The sequence below is a fragment of the Hyperolius riggenbachi genome, chromosome 10 (assembly GCF_040937935.1).
Source record: "Hyperolius riggenbachi isolate aHypRig1 chromosome 10, aHypRig1.pri, whole genome shotgun sequence".
In the NCBI taxonomy this organism is placed as follows: domain Eukaryota; kingdom Metazoa; phylum Chordata; class Amphibia; order Anura; family Hyperoliidae; genus Hyperolius; species Hyperolius riggenbachi.
In genome coordinates, this window is record NC_090655.1 from 196,074,524 (window position 1) to 196,100,655 (window position 26,132).

General features: G+C 43.9%; 1 protein-coding gene across 4 annotated transcripts in view; it reads left to right on the plus strand.

Annotated features, from left to right (window-relative positions):
* SSH3 (slingshot protein phosphatase 3) overlaps positions 1 to 26,132 on the plus strand; it is a 71,534-nt gene that overhangs the window by 32,214 nt on the left and 13,188 nt on the right. For 3 of the 4 annotated variants that reach the window (XM_068258218.1, XM_068258220.1, XM_068258219.1), the window contains exons 2-10: positions 950 to 987; positions 1,171 to 1,339; positions 4,629 to 4,747; positions 11,278 to 11,349; positions 11,429 to 11,494; positions 13,647 to 13,835; positions 18,428 to 18,509; positions 19,859 to 19,987; positions 22,107 to 22,153. In XM_068258218.1, coding sequence (XP_068114319.1) covers positions 950 to 987; positions 1,171 to 1,339; positions 4,629 to 4,747; positions 11,278 to 11,349; positions 11,429 to 11,494; positions 13,647 to 13,835; positions 18,428 to 18,509; positions 19,859 to 19,987; positions 22,107 to 22,153 — 911 coding nt within the window. The remainder of the gene's footprint in view (positions 1 to 949; positions 988 to 1,170; positions 1,340 to 4,628; positions 4,748 to 11,277; positions 11,350 to 11,428; positions 11,495 to 13,646; positions 13,836 to 18,427; positions 18,510 to 19,858; positions 19,988 to 22,106; positions 22,154 to 26,132) is intronic. The other variant, XM_068258221.1, reaches the window with a different exon arrangement.

Consider the following 26,132-nt stretch of genomic DNA (forward strand, 5'->3'; position numbering starts at 1 on the left):
CTGATGAACACTGATAGTTGTCAGCAGTATTGGTTTCTGGGCTTGCTGTCTCTAAACTGGCCTTTGGGGAATCGCAGCACATGGGCTTAACTAGACCTGTCCAACCAGCTACCACCAGAACAGTAAATTAACCAGTTCTGTGCTAGCGGTCTCTGACCCCTTGAAGGACCAGAGGCTGCTGGTACAAAACAAGTCATGCTGCATGGACCCGCCAATCGCCCCGCTCTCCGGTCACTGAAGCTCGATATGATTGCAGAGCTGTGTGAGCCGGTCAGGAGCTGATTTCATTGGCTCCGGACCTCTGATCAATGTGAGCCAATGAGATTGGAAATGCCTTTTTATTTCCAAATAAAATATTGTTGCCATACATTGTACTAGGGACATAAATTAAATGTTGTAATGGCCGGGACAAATGGGCAAATAAAATGTGTGCGTTTTTATCTACAGTAGCAAATTTTTTATTTTAAAACTGTAATGGATAATATAATATATACTTTCTTTGTACTCCTGATAGAATGCATATAGTATAAAATATAAATAAAAAAGTGTGTGTGTGTATACACATGCAGTAGCAGTAGCAGTAGCAGTCACACACAGAGCAATTGTGGCTTACACCCTAGTAGTTGCAGATAGGGATTAGTTGGGTCAAGTGGTTTAAAACTATTCCTCCAAATTTTATTTTGGTTCATCTTTCTTCTTCTTCTTCATCTTCTCTTGTTTTTATGCATGTGATATGGGCAGTCGTAGAGCTTTTATATGTTTAGTAGTTGTCGTCATATTTGCAATATGTCTTGTATGGTCACAGATAATTATTGTAATTGTTAGTTTTTATTATACAGTTTAAAAGGAAGAGAAGGGGAGGAATAGAACGAGGCCGTGCTAGTGGATAGAATGACCAATACTACCTGTTCATTTATTTTATTCATCATTGACTTATTTTTCTTTTCAGGAAGATGAGAGAAGCCGAAGAAAACGAATGCAGCGACGGTGAGCAAATTCTCCAGTCTCTTCACCTAGCTTTCTCTCTGCCCCATTTCTTTAGGATATCTAGACTGACTTGTCACTGTTGCCCAACTCTATCTGTCTCTGTGCTACACATCTTCTCTTTAACCATTCATCCTCTCAGGATCTGCTCTCTGTTCAGTAACATCGAAATTCCCCACTCCACAGGCAAAGTTTCGTCATGGTTAAAGGGGCTGCCCTGCTGCTTCAGGATGAAGATGAGCCAGAGGAAAATAAAGAACACCCAGAGACTCCACAGACTGCTGGCCCCAGTGAGCAACAGCTCCACCTGCAGGCCATGCTGAGACTGCTTCAAGAAGATGACACTTTAAAATTGGTGAGTTTTTAACTGACGTTGAATGGGAAAAAAACCCTTATGATATATATGAATTATATGTGTAGTGCAGATAATTAATAGAACGTTAGTAGCAAAGAAAAAGTCTCCTTTTTATTTTCAGTTCTATAGCCCTTTTTTTTTTTTTTTTATAAATAACTTTACATCATTCTACTATCCTAGTTGCAGTTTACAAACCACACTCTGTATTTTAAACTATGAAACAGAGCAGAGCTATTGACCCTTTGAACTCCCCTGCAGTAAAATCTTATCTGAAGCGGTGTCTCACGGTTTCTTTGATGTATAACTCTTGTTTTGATGTATAAGTGCTTCAGAAAATGGGACTGTTTCAGACCCAACTTGGGTCGGAGAGCTCAGAGAAGCTCTTTTGCATATTCATATCTGTGCTGCTAATGTTCTATTTCTTAGCTGTACTACACATGTAATTCATCATATCATAAGATTGGTGCATTCAGAAAAGGTTTGGTTTCTTAGGCCAGATCCACACTATAGGCGCTTGTGATTGATTGAGGTAAAAAAAAAGCCGTTATTTTCGCATACGCAATTGCGTGATCGCGGTGATTTTTTTACTGCGATGTTAATGAAACTGAATGGGAGAAATTTTTAAAAAGCGCTCAGAAAAGTGCTTATAGTGTGGATCCGGCCTTAGCGTACTTAAATGCCCATTCTTCCTGTGTTTTACTACTTTTCTGTCCCCACCTAGGCAAAGTAATTGCAAGCGGGCTATTCCTCACTTTCTGCATGTGCAATGGGGGGAGGAGGGACTTGTTAAGGCTAGATAAGAAAGTGCCATCTGGTCATCCACTTAAAGTGGGCCTAAACCCAGAACTTCCTCTCTGCTATAAAAGATGCCGGTAACAGCATAACAACCTTTAAAGAAAAACTTTTTGTTGCAGCCCACAGAACTCCTAGTGCCAATACAAGGTCCTGTAGCACCCAAGTGTCCAGGAGATAGGAGAGGATCAGTGCAGATTGTATGCGTTGATTGGAGTATGAACTTTGCAAATTTGCAGATTGTATGCAGCTTGGGATCAAAATAGCAGGAAGTGTATTTGATCGGCTGAGATCTAATCTGCGCACAATTTACATTAAAGCTGAGTACACACGTCCGATAACGATCGTTCGAAAATGGACAATAACGATAATTGGAGCGATAATCGTGCGTTAATTTTTTAACAATCGTTATCGTTCAATCTGGCCGATCCAACCTGGCAGATTTTTTTAACAGATAATCGTTCAATCGTTGTAGTGTGTACAAAGATCGTCCAATAACTGTTATCTGTGATGTTCTACGCATGTTTCTAATTGCATCACTTCCGTTTGTGCACGCATTCTTTATTGGTCGTCCAGTACTTTTTAGAAAAATCGTTCGTGTACACGGTCGTTCATTACGAACGATTATTCACTTATTTTAATATCGTGCATACGTCATGAATCATTCGTTTCGAACGATCTTCATCGGTCGTGTATACGAACCTTAAATCTGCATGGAAGTCACAATTTTTAGCATCTCATTGACCATGTCTAACTATAGACTGCCTAGATAACTTTTCACCTTCTGCAGGAGTAACTAGCTGCACAGAGTCTGACCTTGGCCCTGGTTCTGTTTAAGAAATCCCTGTTCAAATTTTGCGATTTGTAAGTTGCCGGATTCCATTGTCATGTTACAGTGCCATTGCACTGATATGTGCATATAACGGTACATGCACACGACTTTTTAAAAAAAAAATTATTTTTTTTTTTCCCAATTCAGACTGGTCATTCAGACCGGTAGTTTGGACATCAAGTCAGACATCTGTACAAACGATCGTTCTGCTGAAAAGACTGGTTTTGGCCGAAACCGCCAAGCGTATCCATCAAAACCAGTCCTATCAGCTGAACGTCTGAATGACCGGTCGTTTGGAAAAATCAGTCGTGTGTACGCACCTTTAGCCCAGCAGCACAAGAAAGAACTCGGCCCCGACTGAGCATTCAGTTTGGCTTTGCTCAGGAATCATTATAACTGAGTCTGTCTTCTATGTCTTTTTAAGCCCAGGCCTTCCCCCTTCTGGCTCTGCTATGATTCCTGAGGAAAGCCAGACTGAATGCTTAGACAGGGATTTTATCAGGGCTGCTACCAAGCAAGCTGAACAGAGAAGAATGAAACTGAGAGCAGGGGGTAGGCGTTTTCTCTAATGTTCCCACTGATATATATGGTAAGATACATGAGGGTGCTTTGTCTCTGGTTCACTTTAAGTGTAGTGTTCTCCCCAGGCTCTTTTAGCTGGGTGCTCCACTCGGCTAATTTTAGTGAGCACCCGGCTGTCATCAACTCACCTCTCCTTATGCTGTAAGCAGATTTGCACTGGCCCTGCATTCCCCCGTCATGCTCCATCCGGCTACTTTTTGATGCAACTCGGCTACTTTTTCATGCCACCCTGCTGGAAAAAAATTCTGGGGAGAACACTGAAGTGCTATACTTCCAATCCGGTCATCACCGCTGGACAATGCAACTCCCCACCCCCCTGGCACTTGCAGTGCAAGACGAGCAGTACGACCTTCCTGCCTGACTACCGCACAACGCACAAGCCCCTGGAGATGGATGTGTGTTCCAGAAAGCCGGGTCCCAGGCTAGTGAGACAAAGCCTGCTGGCTGGCAAACCTGTACAGGCTACCCTTCAACTCCACATGCTGATAGCATTCCACAGCCAGCTGGCCCACTTGCTCTCTCTTTGCCCTTAGACTGTATTGTTATATGACCCAATTTAAGTCAACCTTTCGCTTGGTCTCACATTTGACTCTATAATACTTTAAAATGCAAAGGACTGTGAGATGCCCAGGTCCGGGGCTGCAAAAGCAAGTCCCAATAGTCGTCCTTCCCCCTACATACAGTATTTTAGTCAAATGTGATCCCAATCTAAGCTTGGCAGAAATTGGTCAGGCAACAAAACAATATCAAGTACTCTAGCAAATCTACAACATAATGGACTGACGTGGTTGCTCCAAAAAGTGTTTTACTCAATCAATATTCGTGCTAATAGTGGGTTGCCACTGTTTGGATTATCTTTTGATGCATACTTTGAGTAATCATTGAGTAAATATTTTATTCGATTTAAAAACAGATTGACCTCTGGGCTTTTTTTCTCTATTATATACTGTTTTACAGTGTAACCTGGATGGGTGCAGACATCCTTGTTGTGGTTGGAATATACTGAATGTTGAAATTACTTTCTAGAGTATTGCTAGTTTCTCACTCAAAACTGAACTAGTGCTTATAATCTCTCCACCTCAGGCTGTCCGCCTGGAGCCTGTCCGGTCGTGTCTAACCAGATATCTGCTAGTGGTTTCCTCTTTGGGGAGAGCCAGTGAGGAACAAACCATTCTGCTGGGTGTGGACTTTCCTCATGATGGGTAAGCTTTTTTTTTTAAGGAAACCACTTGAAAATGAACCTTAACCAGTACTCTGGTATGGGAAGATTATCGGACAATTAGGTTTGTTTTTAAGGTGCTAAGCTAAAGTGCTATGATACGAATTCACTTTTTTAGGATTGTGCTTACTGATTGTCTGCTTTAGGCCATTTACACACTTTTTTTTTTTAAATTTTGATGGGCCAATCAATGAGCAATTGTACCACCTCCATGTAGAATTAGAGCTTACCTACACAATCTGCTCATAGTATTCAATATCTGTTGACCCTCATACTACATGTAGGTGTAAATGGCCAGCAAAGTAACAGAAGCACTGAGTGGTGCAAAACGGCTGTCAGGCTTCTCAGTGCCCACACCCACTGTTGACTTTTCCCAGACTAAGTTATGCACAAAATTACTATCTCGTTTACTGTTATGCACATAATACCATTGGGATTAAAGAGAACCCGAGGTGGCATTTCATTACGTTAGTGGGGCACAAAGGCTGGTTGTGCACACTAACACCAGCCTCTGTTGCCCCATCGTGTGCCTCAAAGACCCCCCTGCTCGCCGCTATACCCCCGCAGTGCTGGCGACACGCAGCGTGTCGCCAGGACAATGTTTACCCTAGCGCTGTCTGTCAGCGCCGCTCCCCCGCCTCCGCATCGCCGCTACCCGCCCGCGTCCCTTCCCTCCCGCTGATTGGAGGGAAGAGACGCGGGCGGGTAGCGGCGATGCAGAGGAGCGGCGCTGACAGACAGCGCTAGGGTAAACATTGTGCTGCCGACGCGCTGCGTGTCGCCAGCACTGCGGGGGCTATAGCGGCGAGCAGGGGGGTCCTGGAGGCACACCATAGGGCAACAGAGGCTGGTGTTAGTGTGCACAACCAGCCTCTGTGCCCCACTAACGTAATGAAATGCCACCTCGGGTTCTCTTTAAGGCCCCTTTTTACATTCGCATTGCAAGTGTGCGTTGTTACCTTGTTTTACCACAGGGTAATGCAAGTCATTGGGGCCTTTTACACTTACCGCGTCACGTTGTGCCAGAAGTGTTCATCCCGATGCAATTACAGCGCACATCCTGCAATCCCAGCGGACAGCCTTACAATTTTGAATGCATAGTGCTTGGGGTAGTGGAAGCCTGTGGCGACACAGGTAGTGTAAATGATGGGGCCGCGCATGTGCAGACAGACCGAAATCACAATGATGTCACTGAGCAGGGGTGGCGCTATGCATATGACCCTGTCGGCGCACTCTGCCAGAGGATCAAATGATTAGTTTCATGGGTTGTGGTGGGATGCAGCAGGAGCATTGCAACAAAAAAACCTAGCGTAAAACCAGCCTAAATGAATACAGCATTTCCTGAACTGCAGCAGTGCCAGGTATTTTTCATCTACAGTAGCAAGAAAAAGTATGTGAACCCTTTGGAATGAGATGAAGATTAGATCACGTTTTATGACCAATTTGTGCAGTAATTGCAGATCGGACAATGCTTCTTGGCAAAAGCAAACCCAAAACTGCTGTGTGTTTTTATAGGACCGGGCAGCTGTAACCTACACCTCCAATCTCATTAATTAATTTAGGACCTGTTTCCACAAAGTACGAATTCGCAATTTAAAAATAAAACCAATGATTGTCAATGGAGTCATTTCTATTGAATGTGAATGATTGCATGCGGTGCAAAGTAGAAAAGTTAGATTCCTGCACCACGCATCAGTTTCCCATTTCATGATTGTTAGACCCATATGAAAATTTGCAGAAAACACATTTGCCTACAGGAAAAAGAATGCAAAATGTAATATATGTAATATCTTAGTGGAAGAAGACCCTTATGGAGACCATTTGGAGAATGTCAGACTTTCATCCCAGCAAGTTGTGACCAGTAAATTCTAGTGACAGACAAGTAGTAGAGTCGATTCTAGTATTATGCAGATAGAGGAGGGTAGATTCTAATAATACCAGGTAGTTTGTGTCGGACAGGTAGTGATGGGTAGATTCATGTGGCAAGCAGGTGGTGATAGTCTAGTGTTGACAGGTAATAAGGTGTGTATAATACGCTTCATTTTTGTTGCGCACAGGAATCTGGAGTGGACTGACAACTCCAGAGGGAGTTTTGTACAGATGCGTCACTAGTCTCTACACTTTGCTCTCTGTTGAGATGGCAGACTGATGCCGGCGTGTCGCACTGCAGAGCGTCACGGAGAGCGTGAGATGAGTAGGAGAACCATAGGGTTGGCCTGAATTGGGCCATGAGTCCACCTTTCTTGACTATGCACAGGGGGCTGCCGTACACACACTAGAGTCTCAGTCAAGAATCATGTTGCATGTTTACACGGCTTTAGATTCTAGTGAAAGGCAGGTAGTGACAGAAAAATTCCAGTGATAGCTCTCGATAGGCATATTCTAGTCCCGGGCAGTAGGTGATAAGTAATCACAGGTTGTGGGAGATGAGTAGTGACCATTAGTAGGTAGTGACTGGTAGAGGTTGATGGGCATGTGGGTGATGAGTAGTGACAGGTAAAGGATGGTGAGTCTGTAACAAGTAGTGACAGCTAGTGAGTAGTAAGTATGCTAGGTTGTTGGTGATGGATATTGATGGACAGTGAGTGACTAGTAGTGACAGGTACAGCGACAGCGCATTTCTGAGCAGTCCACAATAATCTTGGAAGAGCAGATGTGTTCCCCATATAGCCTATGGGGGGTCATTCATCTGCCTTTGGCTCCAGCCGGACCATCGGAGCGGACACTACATTGTTCGCTCCCGCCGGGTGCACGTGATTCGGCGCAAGTGAAAAACCAAGCACCCAAATAACTATGCTGTGTGCCCTTTTTCATTGAGGGGAAAAAAAAAAGTAAAAACTTAAAAAGCAGATTTAAATATAAAACTGTGGGATATATAAACATGTTTCTCTTTAATAGTAACATTTACCCACTGGAAAAAATGACAAAAAAAAACAGATATAAGACAAATGTTACATCAGCCAATAGATGGCAACAGAACTTAGCCAAGTTCTCCTCCCATTATATGTTGTAGGACTTTATTTCTGCCACTAGATGGCAGCTAAACTGTGTCCTGAACAGTGTATAGGTGCAAAGTTAAGCCCAATCTATACGATACGATTCTTTGTGCGGTTTGATTACGATTCTATTTACGATCAGATTAAATCCGACATGTCCGATCGGGATTCAATTCGATGCAATGGCAAATCGAATTCAATAGAATCCCGATCGGACATGGCGGATTTAATCAGATCGTAAATAGAATCGTAATTTAATCGCACAAAGAATCTTATCGTGTAGATTGGGCTTTAGGTTGCCACCAGTGCTCCTCAAGATTAATTAGTTATACTGTACATTGATTTCTCATCCCAACTAAAACTGAGATTAAGAAAAGAACAGAGTCTGTCTCATTTTGTGTGTTCTCTTTCTAAATCAAGGTAATTGCTTTTAATCACTTACCCCTGTAAGTGGAACATATACAATACTTCTTGAGGCCAGAAACCCACTAGGAGCGATTTTCTGAGCGCTTTGCAATTTGAAAACTCTTGCTAATGTAATGCTATGGGTGTGATCCCACTTGAGCGATGTGACTTTATACAAATCCCCCCCTCATAGCATTGCATTAGCAAGAGCTTTTTCAAATCACTAGCGATTAGAAATCGCTCCTAGTGGGTTTCTAGCCTAACTGTGGACACATTTGCAATATAGCTATAGATAGTTACTTTGGTGAAAAAAAAGACCTCTGTCCATCAAGTTCAACCAGAAAATGTGTTACAACCCTAGCCTGTACCCTAAAATGCCTTACAAGGCTTGGACCAATTGGCCCTAATGCTGGGAATACACGATGCGTTTTTTTCGGCAGATGGATGGTTCGATAATTTCCAACATGTCCGATCTTACTTTTGTGCGCTTTACCATTTGATTTCTTATAGAAGTGAATGGAAATTGATAAAAGATAAGAGAATTGAGCAGAAATCAATTGAACAGAAAAACGCATCATGTATTCCAAGCATGAAAGGGGAAAAAAATCCTTCCTGGCTCCAGATGACAATCTGATAAAATTTCTGAATCCGTAGGGATAGTTAGATTGTTCCGTAGAGCAATTAATGTTTCCTTGTAAGCAATACCAGTTGCCTGGCTTTCCTGATGATCTTGTCTCTAATACCTTTTGCCATAGACCCTGAACAAGCATGCAGCAGATATTAAGGTGTTTATGACATTAGCATTTCTGGGGTTGTACAGACACTACTGCAGCTAACAGATCAGCAGGGCTGCCAGGCAACTGGTATGGTTTAAAAGAAAGTAATTATTATGGCAGCCTCCATATCCCTCTCACTTTAGTTGTCCTTTAAGGGTGGTATCTGGGTTTTTCTGCTGTTACATGTTTAAAATAAAATACACCTTTTAAACCAGACTCCAACCTCAACACAATCTTGGTTATGGACATAAAGGGGGAGGCTTAGAGTATCCCTTTGGACTTTTGTTTTTAAGCAGAATGTTCAATTCTTCCTGTTCCAGTAACTGGCTCTGTTTTTGTACTAATTTTTTTTCTCTCTCTATCTCTCATATAGGTGGCCATACACTGGTCGATTTGCCATCAGATCGACCAACAGATAGATCCCTCTCTGATCGAATCTGATCAGAGAGGGATCATATGTCGTATGGCTGCTTTTACTGCAAACAGATTGTGAATCGATTGCAGCATGAAACCGATGACAATCTGTGGAGCTGCAGCCTATCTCCACCGCCCCCCCGCATACATTACCTGATCCAGCCGGCGCAAGTCCCCCAGTCTCCGCCGTCCTCTTCTCTGCTCCGGGCTGCAGCTTCACTGAACTTCCTGCTGGGACAGGAAGTAGCCAGCCAGAACACAGCGGAGAAGAGACAGCGGAGAGAGCAGGGACTCGCACGGGCTGGAGCAGGTAGTGTATTACCGCTAGCGTCGGTCGACGGGCATTCGAACGCTGCTATCCACGCACTCCCGACCCACCGGCGATCGCGGGAAATCTTCCGCATGGACAGAACGACGGGAATCGTAGAATGATCGATTTTGGATGGAAATCGATCGTTCCGTCAGCATTTGCTATTTACTATTTCACAGCCGATTCGATCAGTGATCGAATTGGCTGTATATCGGCGGGAAAATCGGTAAGTGTATGGGCCCCTTTACTCTCTAGCTCCACATCTCCCTCTGTCTTTCCTCCTGACTTACTTTTTTTGCTGCCCCCTTTTCCATATGCAAAAGCCAAGAATAATAATGCAACTTTAGTGTTTTGTAACTACTGCATTTTGTTCTCACAATGTTCCTGTAATATAGTGGCTGCAATGTCCTGAGATGACTAAATAGCTTTCATCTCATCTGCTTCACAGGTCCAGCAGTTGCAACGGTTCTGCCAATTTGGAATAACACCCAAGTTTTCCTAGATGGGGTGCCCATTGAAGGGTAATCTCTCAGGACACTCCTCTGTCAGTCTTTGGCTCTGTTCTCCCTGTCTTCATCCAACACCGGCTGCAAGTTTTGTGACCCACGGCATGTTATTACACAATATCATGTTCTGGGCCTAGGAGGAGAGCCGTTCCCATGAGGGGGGGGGGGGGGGGGGAGTCGGGGGTGCAGGGAGACACAGACCGACAGAGGAGTGCACCCCACGCAACAAGTGAGTCAGAAGTTTGCTGCAGACTCTGCGAGGGCTACTGGGTACCATAGTAAAGAGGGGGGGGGGGGGACAAGGAGGTCCCAACAGCCAGCTCAGGGCCCGAGGACTATTGCCCAGGTTGTCCCTATGGTAGTGCCTGCCCTGGGTGTGGGTGTTAGGGACAGGGAAGGGCTCCATGTTAATGGGCCAGAGGTAAATTGTGGCCAACTGCCTGTACATTGGTCTCGCTTAAAGAGAACCTAAACTGAGGATATGGATTTTCCTTTTTAAATTACCAGTTGCCTGACTTTCCTGCTGATCCTGTTTCTCTCTAATACTTTTAGTCACAGCCCCTGAACAAGCATGCAGGTCAGGTGCTCTGACTGAAGTTAGATTGGATTAGCTGCATGCTTGTTTCAGGTGTGTGATTCAGCCACTATTGCAGCCAAAGAGATTAGCAGTACTGCAAGGCAAGTGGTATTGTTTAAAAGGAAACCTTCATATCACTCTGTTTAGGTTCCCTTTAATGCAGCTGAATAGGATATCTTTTTATAATGGAGTTTTCTAATGGTAATTAGGGATGCAAATAATGCTGAGTTGATGCAGGGTTATACAAATTCTATACACAAGTGTATGCAGCCTGAAAATGGACCAATCAAATTCCAACCGGATGGGGGGTTGGATTGCTTTATTTTCAAGCTGCATACAGAATTTGCCTAATACTGCAACATTTGCATCTGATTGGCCATGGTGATTCTTCAGTCAGTCTGGATGATGACTCACAGAAGCAGCTTTAGTGTTCTGTAGCTACTACATTTTGTTACGACAATGTTCCTGTAATATAGAGGCTGTGATGTCTCGAGACGACTAAATGGCTTTCATCTCATCCCCTTCACAGGTCCAGCGGTTGCACAATTGGAACGGTCCTGCCCATCTTGAGCAACACCCAGGTCTTCATAGATGGGGATGGGTATGTTCACGGACTGTAACACATTGTTTGTTAGTTACACCTGGCTGTGGCGACTAATCTTTTTCTTCTGCTTCTTCAGAGGGTTTAGCGTTACCTGTGGGATGGACCTCCGAACATTTAAACCTATATCTGTTCAAACAATGTGGTAAGTTGGAAATGCACTTGCTTATGAAAGCACACTTATAGTCTGATAAATATATTAATCATAAAGTATGCCAGATTAGTCTGCATCCTTTATAAACTTCCTCGTGCTGTTGCTTATCTTTTAGGCCTGGGACCCACTACAAAGCGCCTTCGCTAGCTATTTGTGGTAGCACTTTGTAAGCGATTTTTGGGAGCAATTTCCCTGCTCCTATACAGTTTATTAGAATGGAACCCTCCCAAAATGCTGCATGTCCTGTGATTGCGTTTGGCCTAATTGCAATCGCTCTAATGGAATCTGTCCCATCCATTTACATTAGCAAAGGGTTTAGGCAAATCACTAGCAATTGAAAGTGATCCCTAAACACGCTCTAGTGGGTTCCAGCCCCCAGAGCAGAGAGGAAGTTCTTTGCATTTCAATATTCACCTAGGTGCTCCTTCAGTGTTGCTAACTTGGATGGGGTAGCTTGCCGGTGCACTCGTCCAGCAGGTTCACCACTCCTGCCACAGTAAATCCATCAACAATGAGGACAAGGCACTCCACAGGCTTCAAACTTGCGTTTGTTTATTCAGAGCTTTGACACATACATGTTACGGGTCACCTTGAGGAAGGGTCAGGTGACCTGTAACATGTATGTGTCAAAGCTCTGAATAAACAAACGCAAGTTTGAAGCCTGTGGAGTGCCTTGTCCTCATTGTTGAAGGAAGTTCTTTGCAGCCTGAGCAACAATACTATGTGTATACTGTGAGGAATACAGTTGCTAAGAGCTGGTCTAGAAACTTCAACTTTGCAGCAGGAGTAATTAGCTGCTCAAGACAAGTCTTTTGTGCTCCATTTCAACTTCTGGACTGATTTATTGACTTGCAGCAAATTCTGACTCCTCTAGGTTTACGTGCACATTAAAAAAAAATAAAAAAATTATGAACCACTTGCAGGCAGCAGTGAGTAAAATCTACTCTGTGTTTTGGTGCTGTTACAACTGCCAGGGCGTAGATTTCAGTAGCTGCCCTCTTCTGCCGGGATCGCTCACTCCCGAATAGGGAGATTCAGCTGTCACATGACAGCTTACATCTCCCCTCACTGATCGGGAGCCATGGCGATTGGCTCCTGATCATGTGATCGCTACGATCGGCGCTGATCGTAGTCATCATAAGGACGGCAGCAGTGGCAAAACAGCAAGTTTTAACCTCTCCTGGTCCCCTCGGCGAGTGTCCCTTCCCCTGGGTACTGCAAGGCTTCCAGCCTCCTACTGCCCCTAGTGTCGGGAACTTGACTTGATCTAGGGATCCACAGGTCAAGTGGGGAAATGTAATGGGAGTCATAGGATATAACATAATTATAATAATAATGCAGTGAAAGCCACAATATATTTTATAGCGCTTTTCTACCTGGGGACTCAAAGCGCTGTGACCTGCATTATACAGTCTCAAAGTCTAGGGAAAAGAGGTGGGTTTTTAGCCTTTTTAAAGCATTCCAGAGAAGGAGCCTCTCGCACTGACTGTGGAAGCCAGTTCCATAGAGTAGGGGCTGCATAGGAAAAGGCCCGAGCACCAAATGTTAAGTGTATCTTGGGAATAACCAGATTCCTCCTACTGGCAGAATGGAGGGTGTGTGGAGGGGCATAAAGTTCCAATAGATCTGCTATGTATTTGGGTCCCATGTGGTTTAGAGCCTTGAATGTCGTCAGGCAGATCTTAAAATTGATTCCCCATTTGATTTCAATAGGCTGAGATTTTGGTGCCTTATTCGTGTGCATGAAATCTGGCACATTCAGCCCTAATCCACACAATATTGAGAGCCAGTAAGTATTTCTTAGCAAAAGAGGAGTTTCTCTTGGACCAACAAAGAGGATGAACTCTCTATGTTTTATGGTTCAGGTAGGCCTAGATATAATTTAGCTGAAGTTGGTTGTACCACCTTTTCAGTTCCGACCACACAACTGGAAACCTTACACATACTGTACCTTCTCCAGAATGGCCACAGTTCTGCTCAGCATGACCACAGGGGATGGTTTGTGTACATTTTCCATGAACATTTTTTTTTTTTTTCAATGATCATTTATGGACAACACATGATGCTATAGATTCCCTTTCATCACATAATGCAAGATTGTTTCTATTTAACATCTCAGCGTTATCACGTTTGGTTTTTGCAGGTCCCTGCTTCAAGTGCTGCATAAAGCCTGCGAGTCTGCTGAGTCAAATAACTACATTCCGGGAAACAGTGTCCACTCCGGACTCATCTACTACCAAGACCACCGCAGCTCGCCCCAGGGCTGCATTAATGTATGGTTGACCACTGCGGATATCGTATCTACCCACAGAGATGCCACCACCCCAGAGAGGTTAGAGAATTAGGCTAAAACGAAATACCCTCTTAGGCCTGGGGCACACGAGAAGAGTTTTTCTGAGCGTTTTGAGTTTTTAAATCTGCTGCTAATGTTATCCTATGTGTCTGTGCACACTGGAGCAATGAGGTTTTGTAAAAACTCAAAACGCTCAGAAAAACTCTTCTGGTGTGCCCCAGGCCTGAAAGATGAACTGTGTGAAATGACCATAATCTTGAGACGTGATGCATATAATGTGTTGTGTTTTTAAAACACAGTCGATACAGATAAACGATGGTGAGGTGCCATAGTCTGTAAAGACACATTTAATTTATAATCGTTGATAGATCTGTACACACTGCTGTCTATCAACGAATATCTGCAATGTGGTCAATTATGATGGTCACATGAAACTCCTGGGAATGGTCGCAAATTGTACATCGGAAGCAAAGGATTTTGCTACAATTGTTTGGGTCTTTTCATTAAGAAATTTACAATCTACCCTACACCATTCAATTTTCATAAAAATTGATCCGAAAATTCATAATCCTGATCGATTTTTATTTTAAAAAAAATTTCAGAAAATTTGATCAGATTACTCGAACAAATAAAAAAACAAACAAACTTTTGACTTTACTGAACAATTGATCGTTTTTATAGAATTGGTGTAAAATTGGATCATTTTATTGTATCGCAATTGGCCACCTTTTTAGAGGAGAGAAATCCTTTTTTGACAGTATGACCCTAACCTTTTGTAACAAAAAACACAGCTTAAAGGAAAAAGTTCATACAGATTTACTACCTAGGGCTTCTTCCAGGCCCTAGAAGTGTGTGTCCCTCCACGCAGTTTCTCTGTCACCCAGACATCTGATGTCCTTTCCGTAGCGACCCGGCAACTCCTGCGGGTATGCAACGTGCTGCCCATCATTGCGCTCCTGTGGCTGGAAGTGTTCTGCACAATGCTACTGTGCCTGCATAGAACGCGAGCAGCGTGTGCGCGCACCCCTGCATACGCAGAAGCTGCCGACTTGGCCGTGTCGACGGCCGCTACTGTGGTGAGGGACAGACTTCTAGGCCTGGAAGGAGCCCCCTTTTAAGTAAAGTTGTATACACTTTTTTTTTTTTTCTCCTCAAGTATCCTTTAAAATGTGGTGTTTGTCAGTCCAACACAGCATGCATGGGCTTGATTCACAAAGCGGTGCTAACTGTTAGCACGCTTGTGAAAAGCCCTTTATCACGGCTAAACCCACTTTGCGCGTGCTAATTAGCGCTTGCAAAGGCTGGTGCGCACTAAACGAAAACGATGCACCCTAAGCGCCTATAAGGTTGCATTGGATGCGCCCTAAAAAAAAAATAAAGTGTGTGTCTCGCTATCTATCTATCTGTCATCTCTACCTATCTCCCCCTCTATCTCCAACCACCCGGAATCCTTATTCTTAAGTTTTTGCAGGCAACACAGCTTACACAGAGGGTGTTGGTTGGAGGGGCTGCCAGTCAAAGTTCTTCTCATGTAAGGTTTAGTGAGCATTGTACTTGTTACTGGGAAAAGTCAAGAAGACTGAAGCTAGAATTTGTATTTAAGTCGCCAATAGTGTCCTGAGAGATGGCTAAAACCACTATTAAGGCTCCTATGGCAGGGGTCTAGTCCTGGAAAAAGAAGTGAGTGGAATCGCCCTAAAAACCTCTGTGCCGCACGTTAAGCATAGCGGGGGCGTGGTCATGGGTGGGGCCAAATATACATGGCCTTAGCTGTGGTTTAAAGGTCTGCCAGGGGAAGTTTGAGCTCTGTCGTACTGTATCCCCAAAAAGTACATGTAATCTGACAGCATTTCACCAAAAATACACATAATCTGGCAGAGGTTCCTCCAAAATACAGATATTATGGCAGTGGTTCCCCCAAAATAGACAATCTGGCAGCAGCAGTTCCCCCAAATGCGTGAAACCTGGTAGTGGATCACCCAAAATACACGTAACACCCAAAATACATGTAATCTGGCAGTAGTGGTCCCCCAACATAAACAATCTGGCAGCAGTTCCCCAAAATACATGTAATCTGGCATCAGCGGTTCCCCAAAAATACAGATCTGACAGCAGTTCTCCCAAAATAGGTGTCCCTAGTATAGCTAGCCAGGTCTATAGGTGTCCCCAGTATAAGTAGCCATGTGTATAGTTGTCCCCAGAATAGGTGGCCAGATGTAGAGATGTCACCAGAATAGGTAGCCAGGTGTATAGATGTCCTTAGAATAGGTGGTCAGGTGTATAGATATTCCCAGAATAGGTGGCCGAGTGTATAGATGTCCCCAGAATAGGTAGCCAGGTCTATAGGTGTCCCCAGTATAGCCAGGTGTCCCCAGTATATGTAACCAGGTGTTCAGGTGCCCCCAGTATAGCCAGATGTATAGGTGGCCCCCAGTATAGCCAGGTGTATAGGTGGCCCCCAGTATAGCCAGGTGTATAGGTGTCCCCAGTATAGCCAGGTGTATAGGTGTCCCCAGTATAGCCAGGTGTATAGGTGTCCCCAGTATAGCCAGGTGTATAGGTGTCCCCAGTATAGCCAGGTGTATAGGTGCCCAGTATATGTAGCCAGGGGTATATGTCCCCAGAATAGGTAGCCAGGGGTATATGTGCCCAGTATAGGTAGCCAGGGGTATATGTGCCCAGTATAGGTAGCCAGGGCTATATGTGCCCAGTATAGGTAGCCAGGGCTATATGTGCCCAGTATAGGTAGCCAGGGCTATATGTGCCCAGTATAGGTAGCCAGGGGTATATGTGCCCAGTATATGTAGCCAGGGATATATGTGCCCAGTATATGTAGCCAGGGATATATGTGCCCAGTATATGTAGCCAGGGCTATATGTGCCCAGTATATGTAGCCAGGGCTATATGTGCCCAGTATATGTAGCCAGGGCTATATGTGCCCAGTATATGTAGCCAGGGCTATATGTGCCCAGTATATGTAGCCAGGGCTATATGTGCCCAGTATATGTAGCCAGGGCTATAGGTGCCCCCAGAATAGGTAGCCAGGTGTCCCCCCAGCTGGAGGGGAGCAGCGCAGTGGAGAGGAGCATTGTGCGCTTGGGGCTCCTCTCCCTGGCTCTCCCCTCCCATAAAGATTGCGGCGGTGGCTGGCAGCGGCATCAGTGGGCGGTACTTACCTCCTCCAGTGTTCCGGCAAGTCGACACTGTTCGTGCAGGCGGTGCAGCTAGTCTGGTCTAGTGAAGACCAGAGCAGCGGCACGCACAGCGTCAACCCGGAACACTGGAGGAGGCGAGTCCCGCCCACTGATGCCGCTGCCAGTCACCGCCGCCAGCCACCGCCGCAATCTTTTATGGAGGGGAGAGCCAAGGAGAGGAGCCCCAAGGTGTGGGGGGGGTCAGGGAACGTCCGCCCTTCCCCACGCTGCGCACAATGCTCCTCTCTGCTGCGCTGCTCCCCTCCAGGGTGCTAGAGGGGACGGCGTCCACTGTCCAAAAAAGTGGGTGGACGCCGTCACCCCGCGTTCACGCAGGACTCGACCAATGTCCTATGGGGTGTGAAAATCTGATTTCTTGGGGTCAGCCACAGTTCTCAGGCAAATATATGGAACCATGCTTTAACGTCTTATAATAATTGCAGTAATAATTTTTCCTTGAACTGCTTTAATTATTTAAAATACGATGGCTTAAAAAGAGGGCTTAAACTTCAATAACATTAAAACAAACAAACATGTTTTCCTACTTTTTACTACCCAGTTACTTGATTTTGTGCACAAGTAGTATTGTCCGTTTACAAATTTTCAAGTTTTAAAAGTACAATTTATCTGCACTGAAAGCTGTCATTGTAATGTATTGCATAGCGACTGTATTACAATGTATCCAGCTAGAATGTCTTCTCCTTTTTGGCTTGTATTCAGCTGAGACACTGCTAGCAGTGTTTATATTATCTTGTATGTTTTCTTATCAGCTACTAATCACTTACAGGGAACCAGAGACGGAGGAAAAACAAAAAATAGGAAAGGCTACTATACATACCTGGGGCTTCCTCCAGCCCCAAAAGCCTGGATCGCTCCCACGTCGCCATCCTCCGCTTCCTCTATCGCCAGTACCGGGTTCCGTCACTTCCGGCGGACGCGACCAATTTTCCGCATCACAGGGGGCTCCCATATCCGTACGCATGCGCCTGCGCAGTATGGAGGCACATGCGTAAGGCTATGGAGGGAGCCCCTGTAATGGGGAAAATTGACCGCGTCCGCCGGCAGTGACACACTGCGCTTGGCTTGACTGGCCGTGAGTACGGGACCCGGTACCGGCGGACAGAGGAAGCGGAGGATGGCGGCGTGGGAGCGATCCAGGCTTATGGGGCTGGAGGAAGCCCCAGGTATGTATAAAAAAATGTTTCTCTTGAACGTCTCTGGTTCTCTTTAAGAGTAGTAAAGGTTCATACACACCTACCAACTATCTGCCAAAATTGTCTGTTAAGCCCCATACAATTTTTGTTATGAAATAAGTTAAAACAACAAAAAAAAGTATTTTGCGATTGTTTAGTGGAAAGAGATAAAAGGTGTTCACATTGAAACACTTTAATAAAGCATGTGGTGTTAAGAATATGTATTTTTTCCTTTTTATTGCAGAGAGGAGACTGAGAAGATTATCCGCAAAAAGTTGAGAGATATCCTGCGGGAAAGTGACCTTGAAAATATAACTTCTAAGCAGGTGAATGGGAACTAACTCTGGACAGGATCAACTGACTTTATGCAAAGTTATACCGAAAGTAATATTTAACATTTTTACATCCAGTAATATATCCATGCAAATCAGGCAAGTGCACAAATGCTGGTAGAGAGGATCCTCTTCTCTTGTGTTTGTAATTGTTCTGTGCTACTCTGTTTGGTGACCACTTCAAGCGATGGTCTAGTCAGTCAAATACAGACCTGACCTGACTCTGCTGAGTAGATGTTTGGTCACTCTAAAGATGAGTGAATCCAAATGAGTAAAGGCATCCTGTTAACTATCGGATGACAGGAGCAAACACTCCAATGGCTTAAACTTGCATTCAATTTATTTCATGTCTTGCACTCTATGTGCTATGGACTGAGTCCCTCAGGTGATGATCACCCGATGAAGGGCTCAGCTCGTAACGTAGTGTGCGTGACAGGAAATATATTAAACGCAAGTTCAAGCCAGTGGAATGCCTCCTCATGTGATCTGATAATTACTGTATGGTGGCAGGAGTGGTGTACCTGCATGGAGGATTGGCACCGCCAACAACGCTCCTATCCAGGATAGAGCTAAACCGTGGTCTGAAGGTTAACAAGAGCTGTTCTGAGCGTTTTTTAAAAACGCTTTCGCTTTGAAGAGCACTTGGCTAATGTATTTCAATGGGATGGAGCACACCAGAGTGTTTTGTTTTTTTTTGTGTGTGTGTGTGCACCCAGTGATGCATGTCGGGAGATGTATTCCATGAGGCGGATCTCCCGGACTACATCTCCTTTCATGTGGTGCACACATGACCCCCACCAGGAAATGCAAATGCGGGTGCAGTTTCCAAAAAGCTGCGGTCAGGAGAAGATGGTGCATGTTGTACGGGCTAGGGACCAGAGGATCAGCAACCCTTGGGTAATTATTAGTGCTTCCCACACCCACAGAAAACACACACACTATTATGAAATGAAAATTTAAAATCCTTTTTAATCAGCCCCTGTAGAGAGTAATGATGACCTGTTGAACTTTTTTCCCACTTTCCATTTGTCAGCACCTGACTTTGCATCAGGTGTAGGGTAGAACTGGGCTACAGTCTTGGCTTCCTCACAATGCAATAGACTGGGAATTTACTACTCTAGATATTAACCCTTACAGCAAAAATGAGAAAAAGGGGAATAAAGGCAAGTTATATACAATATTGGTATCTTCTACACGTTTGTCCCATCATGCTGCATGTTCCTTCAGGTACTTGTTAAGTTACTACAATGTGAACATAACAATTGTTTTTTTTTTTTTTTTTTAAACATTGCTGACAGCACGAGAACATGAGTAGTAATTTTAATTCTTTTGTTGTCTTTCAGGTCAGAAATGCTCTGGAGCAGCATACATCTTGTGCCCTGCAAGATTACATGGAGTTCATTGATAACGAGATGATTATGATCCTGGCGCAAATGGATCGGCCTTCAGAGATCTTCCCTTATCTATATTTGGTATTTTATTTATTTTTTATTTATTGAGCCAACAATCAGTGGTGTGGTTAGGTAAAGTTCAGGGCCCCAAAACTCTGCCATGGTGACTAATTCCGTGCTACCTCCTCCAACCCGTGTGACAAAGGCTTATTAATGTTAAGGGGGCACTCTTAAGTTAATGTTTTGGGGATATGCTAGCTTTTTATTGTGTTTTTTTTTAGGCCAGTTTTACAGATTGGTGTGGTGTGATCTGTAGGCAGAAAAGCCTAGTGCATCTCACTGCACCATTGCAGGCAGATTGGTCCCTGTGGCAGACTGCGCCAGCAGGAAAATCTGCATGACCCCGCCCCCATTCATTAATCTACTTGCTGCCTGACATGAAGTACATCACGGCAATTCTCCTGTTCTGCGTATACGCACGGATATCGCAACAACCCATAAAGATTGTTTACGGTGCCAATAACTACTACTTGTGTCACACCACGGATATATTGGGGCCTGTCTCATGGAGACTAATGACCACTGTGGCGGGGGAGAGTACAGGGGCGCTATGCTACATGTGTGAAAGGGGCCTGAAGGGTCACTTTACCTGTGTAATTATTTTTTGGAGATGCAGCTGATGTTTGGGGGATATGCTACCTTTTTATTGTTACACCCATTTGCTCACACCCATGTTTTTATAACAACACTTTATCTGGTGCTCCAGATCCTCTCCGATCCTAGCAAAGCCCTGCCAACAATCAGTTATTCAAGGCAACTGGTTCAATGGATTGTATATTCTAGAATACTGGTATACATTTTTGTATAACTTATCTCAAGTGAACAGCTAAAGACCTTTATTGGACTTGGGCACTTTCCAAGTCCAGTCATTCCTTGTTGACCTTTTTAAAGGACAACAATGAGGGATATAGAGGCTGCCATATTTATTTCCTTTTAAGCAATACCAGTTGCCTGGCAGCCCTGCTGATCCTCTGCCTCTAATAGTTTTAATAATAAACCCTGAACAAGCATATGCCAATTGGGTGTTTCTGATATATTGTCAGATCTGACAAGAATAGCTGCATGCTTGTTTCTGGTGTTATGCAGACACTACTGTAGCAGGGCTGCCAGGCAATTGGTATAGTTTAAAAGGAAATAAACATGGCAGCCTCCATATCCCTCATTTCAGGTGTCCTTTAATGGAAAGCTTTCTATACTGTCAGGCAAAATCACTTATTTGTTAAATCAGACCTCCAACTAAAACTTTTTTCAAACCCCCGTGAGGTGGTTGTTTGTTCCCAGCAGAAAGATTTTAGGGCCCATTTCCACTATTGCGAATTCGCATGCGTTTTTCGCATGCAAATTCGCATAGCAATACAAGTAAATGGGACTGTTTCCACGTGTCAGGATTCCTTCGCGTTTGTCTGTGCAGAAAAAATTTGCATGGCAGAGCCATCAGAGTTCGCATACCGCATACCGCTATGCGAATCGCATACAATGTATTTAATAGGAAATTCGCATGAGGTTTGGGTATGCGAATTCGCATGCGAATTCGCATAGAATCAATGGAAAAGCACACCAGCACTGCCATGGTTAAATTCGCATACATCGTCATCCATGCGAATTTGCATGAAAAATTCGCATGAAAATTTGCATAGACCCGCATGCGAATTTTTACCGCGGCGATTCGAACCGCACAAGTGGAAACGGGCCCTTATTGAAAAGGTTTTTCAAGGTAACTCAAGTAACCTAAACATGAAGTAAAGTGAGATTAACTCAGTAGGCACACAGCATTAAAGCATGGCAGTCCTAAAGCTTTCCTTTCCTGGTATAGAAATCCTTTTTACTATCCATATATTTACTTTATCTTTCCGTATGTTCAATATTTTCCATCCTTTTGTGTCAAAGTAACTGCAGTCTCATAAATAGGAAGCAAGTAGAAAGCTCCTTTTTTTCAGGGAGAGCAACAGAACCCTTCATCACCTTATCAGACCCTAACCTTTCAGCTTAAGTTTCACTCGAATTACTGGTAGTCACTTTTTGGTTGACCTGTGATTACTGGATCCTCTCTGTAATGTTTGTGATGAATTAATTGCTAGGACCAATAAGCAATGGAATTCAGAAACAAATGGCGTTGCTCCTCACACTGTCTGTTTTTCAGGGTTCTGAATGGAATGCTTCAAATCTGGATGAACTTCAGAAGAACAAGTAAGGCCTAACTCAGTCAAGGGCAAAGTACAGCCTATGTCCGTTTATTTCTTTAATCTGGCCTGCTGATGCAAGGCTGGATATGCAGAGTCTGTGTCAGAGGCTGCTCACTCTCCTTTTCCATTAGTTGCGAACGGTGTTTAAATGAGGTTTCCCACCGACTCTCAGCTTACACAACTCCATGACTACACCGCGACCTGGCGCTAGTATGTGCCCTTTGGTCACATGAAAAGTGACGCGCTGTAGCCATAGAGAGGATGCTGATCGCACAGCTAAAGGGAGATTGGCAGTGGAAGCTGAAAGCCAATAAGTAACCTTTTTATGCTCCGCCCACAACTCTGCATAGGGAGGGAGAGGCTTATATGCTACCTATACTGGAAAGGGGGCTTCTTGGTACAGGGAGCACACCTGGCTACCTATACTGGAGGAGGAGGCTACTTAATACTGGGATACACCTGGCTACCTATACTGGAGGAGGAGGCTACTTAATACTGGGGCATACCTGGCTACCTATACTGGAGGAGGAGGCTACTTAATACTGGGCTACACCTGGCTACCTATACTGTGGGAGGGGGCTACTTAATACTGGGCTACACCTGGCTACCTATACTGGAGATGGCGGCTACTTAATACTGGGGCATACCTGGCTACCTATACTGGGGGAGGGGACTACTTAATACTGGAGGACACCTGGCTACCTATACTGGAGGAGGAGGCTACTTGATACTGGGGCCTACCTGGCTTCTAAATTCTGGGAGCACACATGGCTAACTATATGGGGGGGAGGGGGATACTAAATACAAATTCGACTTGATAAAAGCCTAAAATCTAATGAAAATATATTTAAAATCAAGGCCCTTGATTAATATCTGATTGTTTTATCAGTCGAACATAAGAGACGGCTAGTGAGATACGCCATGATTCTAATTTGCATACAAATTGAATGCAAATGACGTGCAAGATAGAATTAGATTGGTAACAATTGTTAGGAAGTGCATTTGATTGGCACAGTTTCGGGCTGCGTACAATTTGCAGGATATCTGCATGTAAACTGAAATTACGTTGCATTGACAAGCTTCAATTAAAGCGCACCTCTAGTTATAAACTGCTCAAAGCTCTGAGGATAAGATACAATGGTCTTGCACATTGTATATGCTGTACATATCACCGGAACCCGTATCAGCTTGGCTCTTGTTGCCCTAAAGAAAATGGCCCCGCCCTTTCCTGGTCCTCCAGCATTGGAGATACGAGGGGGCAGGGCGATGCGCCGGAGACCGCGTGATTGGTGGCTCTGATGACACGTAAACCATAAGCAGTTTGTCGGTCAGTTATAACTGGTCCTCATTAGAGAATCAAGTTTTCAGAAGTCACCACAGAGGCGCTTTAAGGCCTGGTGCACACCGAAAAATGCTAGCAGATCTGCAAAATGCTAGCAGATTTTGAAACGCTTTTTGTTATTTTTCTGTAACGTTTCAGCTAGCATTTTGCGGTTTTGGTGTAGTGATTTCAGATGATACAGTAAAGCTGTTACTGAACAGCTTCTGTAACAAAAACACCTGCAAAACAGTTCTGAACTGCTGTTTTTTTTCAGAGCGGTTTGCGTTTTTCCTATACTTAACACTGAGGCAGAAACGCATCCACAATCCAAAAAAATGCCTCACCCCGGGAGTATGCATTTCTGCAAAACGCCTCCCGCTCTGGTGTGAACCACCCCATTGAGATACATTGACCAAGCGTATCCGCAGCCGCAAGCGGCTGCATAAACGCTGAAAAAGCCGCTCGGTGTGCACCAGCCCTAACGCTGATAAATGCTACTCTTTTAGCAGTTGAGTGATGAGAGAAGTGTGGGGATGTAAGCCATGCATGACTGATGGCTGCATACATCAAGCAGTACAAAGGTAGCAGTGGTACGATATTCTTTTTATTTTGAATTGTGATCTTAAAGCACACTTGAACTGGGGGTATGGAGGCTGTCGTATTTATTACCTTTCAAACGATGCAGAATGCTTGGCTTATTCTCTCTTAATACTTTTAACCATAGACCCTGAACAAGCAAACCGATCACGTGCTCTGACCTAAGTCTGACCAGATGAGGCACATGCTTGTTCCAGGTGTGTGATTAGAAAACTATGGTAGTCTGAAGGTGGGTACACACATCAGATAAAAGTCTTTGGAAAATAGCAAAAAAAGAAATATCAGCAGCACCGCTAAAGTGAAAAAGATAGCTCTTTTATTTGTGCAATAAAATCACATAGCAAAGATAGAGCTGAAGGAGGTTGCCTTCAGCTCTATCTTTGCTATGTGATTTTATTGCACAAATAAAAGAGCTATCTTTTTCACTTTAGCGGTGCTGCTGATATTTCTTCTTTTGCTATTTTTGAACTTGATGAGCAACAAGTTCTGATCAGCTATAGCACGCTGGTCTCCAATTAGAGTGCTGGGTCAAACAATTGTTTGCAGTCTTTGGAAAATGAAAGATCACAGACCAATTTTACCCCTTCCATGTCATATGAGAGCCATACTCTACACAGTCTATTCTATTGAGCTGAACTCCCCATCAGATAAAAATCTTTGCAAGATGCTGCACACAAAGATGCTGTACACATGCAACAGATCAGTATCTGCAAAAGATCAGTTCCTGCAAATTGCATGCATACTCAATAGCTGCAGATCTTGGATTTTATTTATTTAACCTATTTTAGTTCCTGGACGTAGAAACTACGTCCAGGAACCATGCGCGCTTCCGCGGCCGATCGCGCGCGTGCACACGCGCTCCCGGCCCGCGGTTCGTTAGCCAGGCAATCAGTGAGACGGGCTATGGTGCCCGATCACTGATTCCTCTCCCCCGCTGAAAAAGCGACAGCTTCTCTCGGAAGCTGCGCTTTTTCTGGCTGTTGCCTCCCCATGCGTCTCTAAGCGTATGTTACGCTTAGAGTGACGTCCATGTAAACAAACTCATGGCCACCATCTTGTGGCCAAAAAGTAAAACTACAACTAAAAGTAAAAAAAATAAAACTCGACACATTTACATTATAAAACTATTGTTTACATCCCACCCTCCCAAAAATACCCAAATAAAATGTTTAATATAAAAAAAAAAACCTTACAATAAAAAAAAAACATGTAAATATTTACCTAAGGGTCTAAATTTTTTAAATATCAATGTAAAGATGAAATATTTCTATATTTTTTTTTTATTTTAAACTTGTAAATAGTGATAGATGCAAAACGGAAAAAATGCACCTTTATTTCCAAATAAAATATTGTCGCCATACATTGTGACAGGGACATAATTTTAACGGTGTAATAACCGGGACATATGGGCAAATACAATACGTGAGTTTTAATTATGGAGGCATGTATTATTTTAAAACTATAATGGCTGAAAACTGAGAAATAATGCATTTTTTCCGTTTTTTTTTTTTTTCTTATTCTTCCTGTTAAAATGCATTTACAGTAAAGTGGCTCTTAGCAAAATGTACCCCCCAAAGAAAGCCTAATTGGTGGTGGAAAAAAACAAGATATAGATCAGTTCATTGTGATAAGTAGTGATAAAGTTATAGGCTAATCAATGGGAGGTGAACACTGCTCAAGTGAAAACGACGGAACGCGAATGGGTTAAGTACTTATATAGCACCAACCTATTATGCAGCGCTGTACAGAGTATATTGTCTTGTCACTAACTGTCACTCAGAGGGGCTCACAATCTAGTTCATCTTTGGATCTGCAGAGGATTGTCTGATCTGCAGATGAATGTCCGTTAAACAAGGTGTGTATGAGATATGCAGATATCATAGACTATGCATGCAATTTGCAGGAACTGATCTTTTTCAGGAGCAGATCGTTTTCAGATACTGATCTGTTGCATGTGTGCATCATCTTGCAAAGATTTTTATCTAATGGGGAGCTCAGCTCAATAGACTAGACTGCGTAGAGTATGGCTCTCATACAACATGGAAGCTGGTAAAATTGGTCTGTG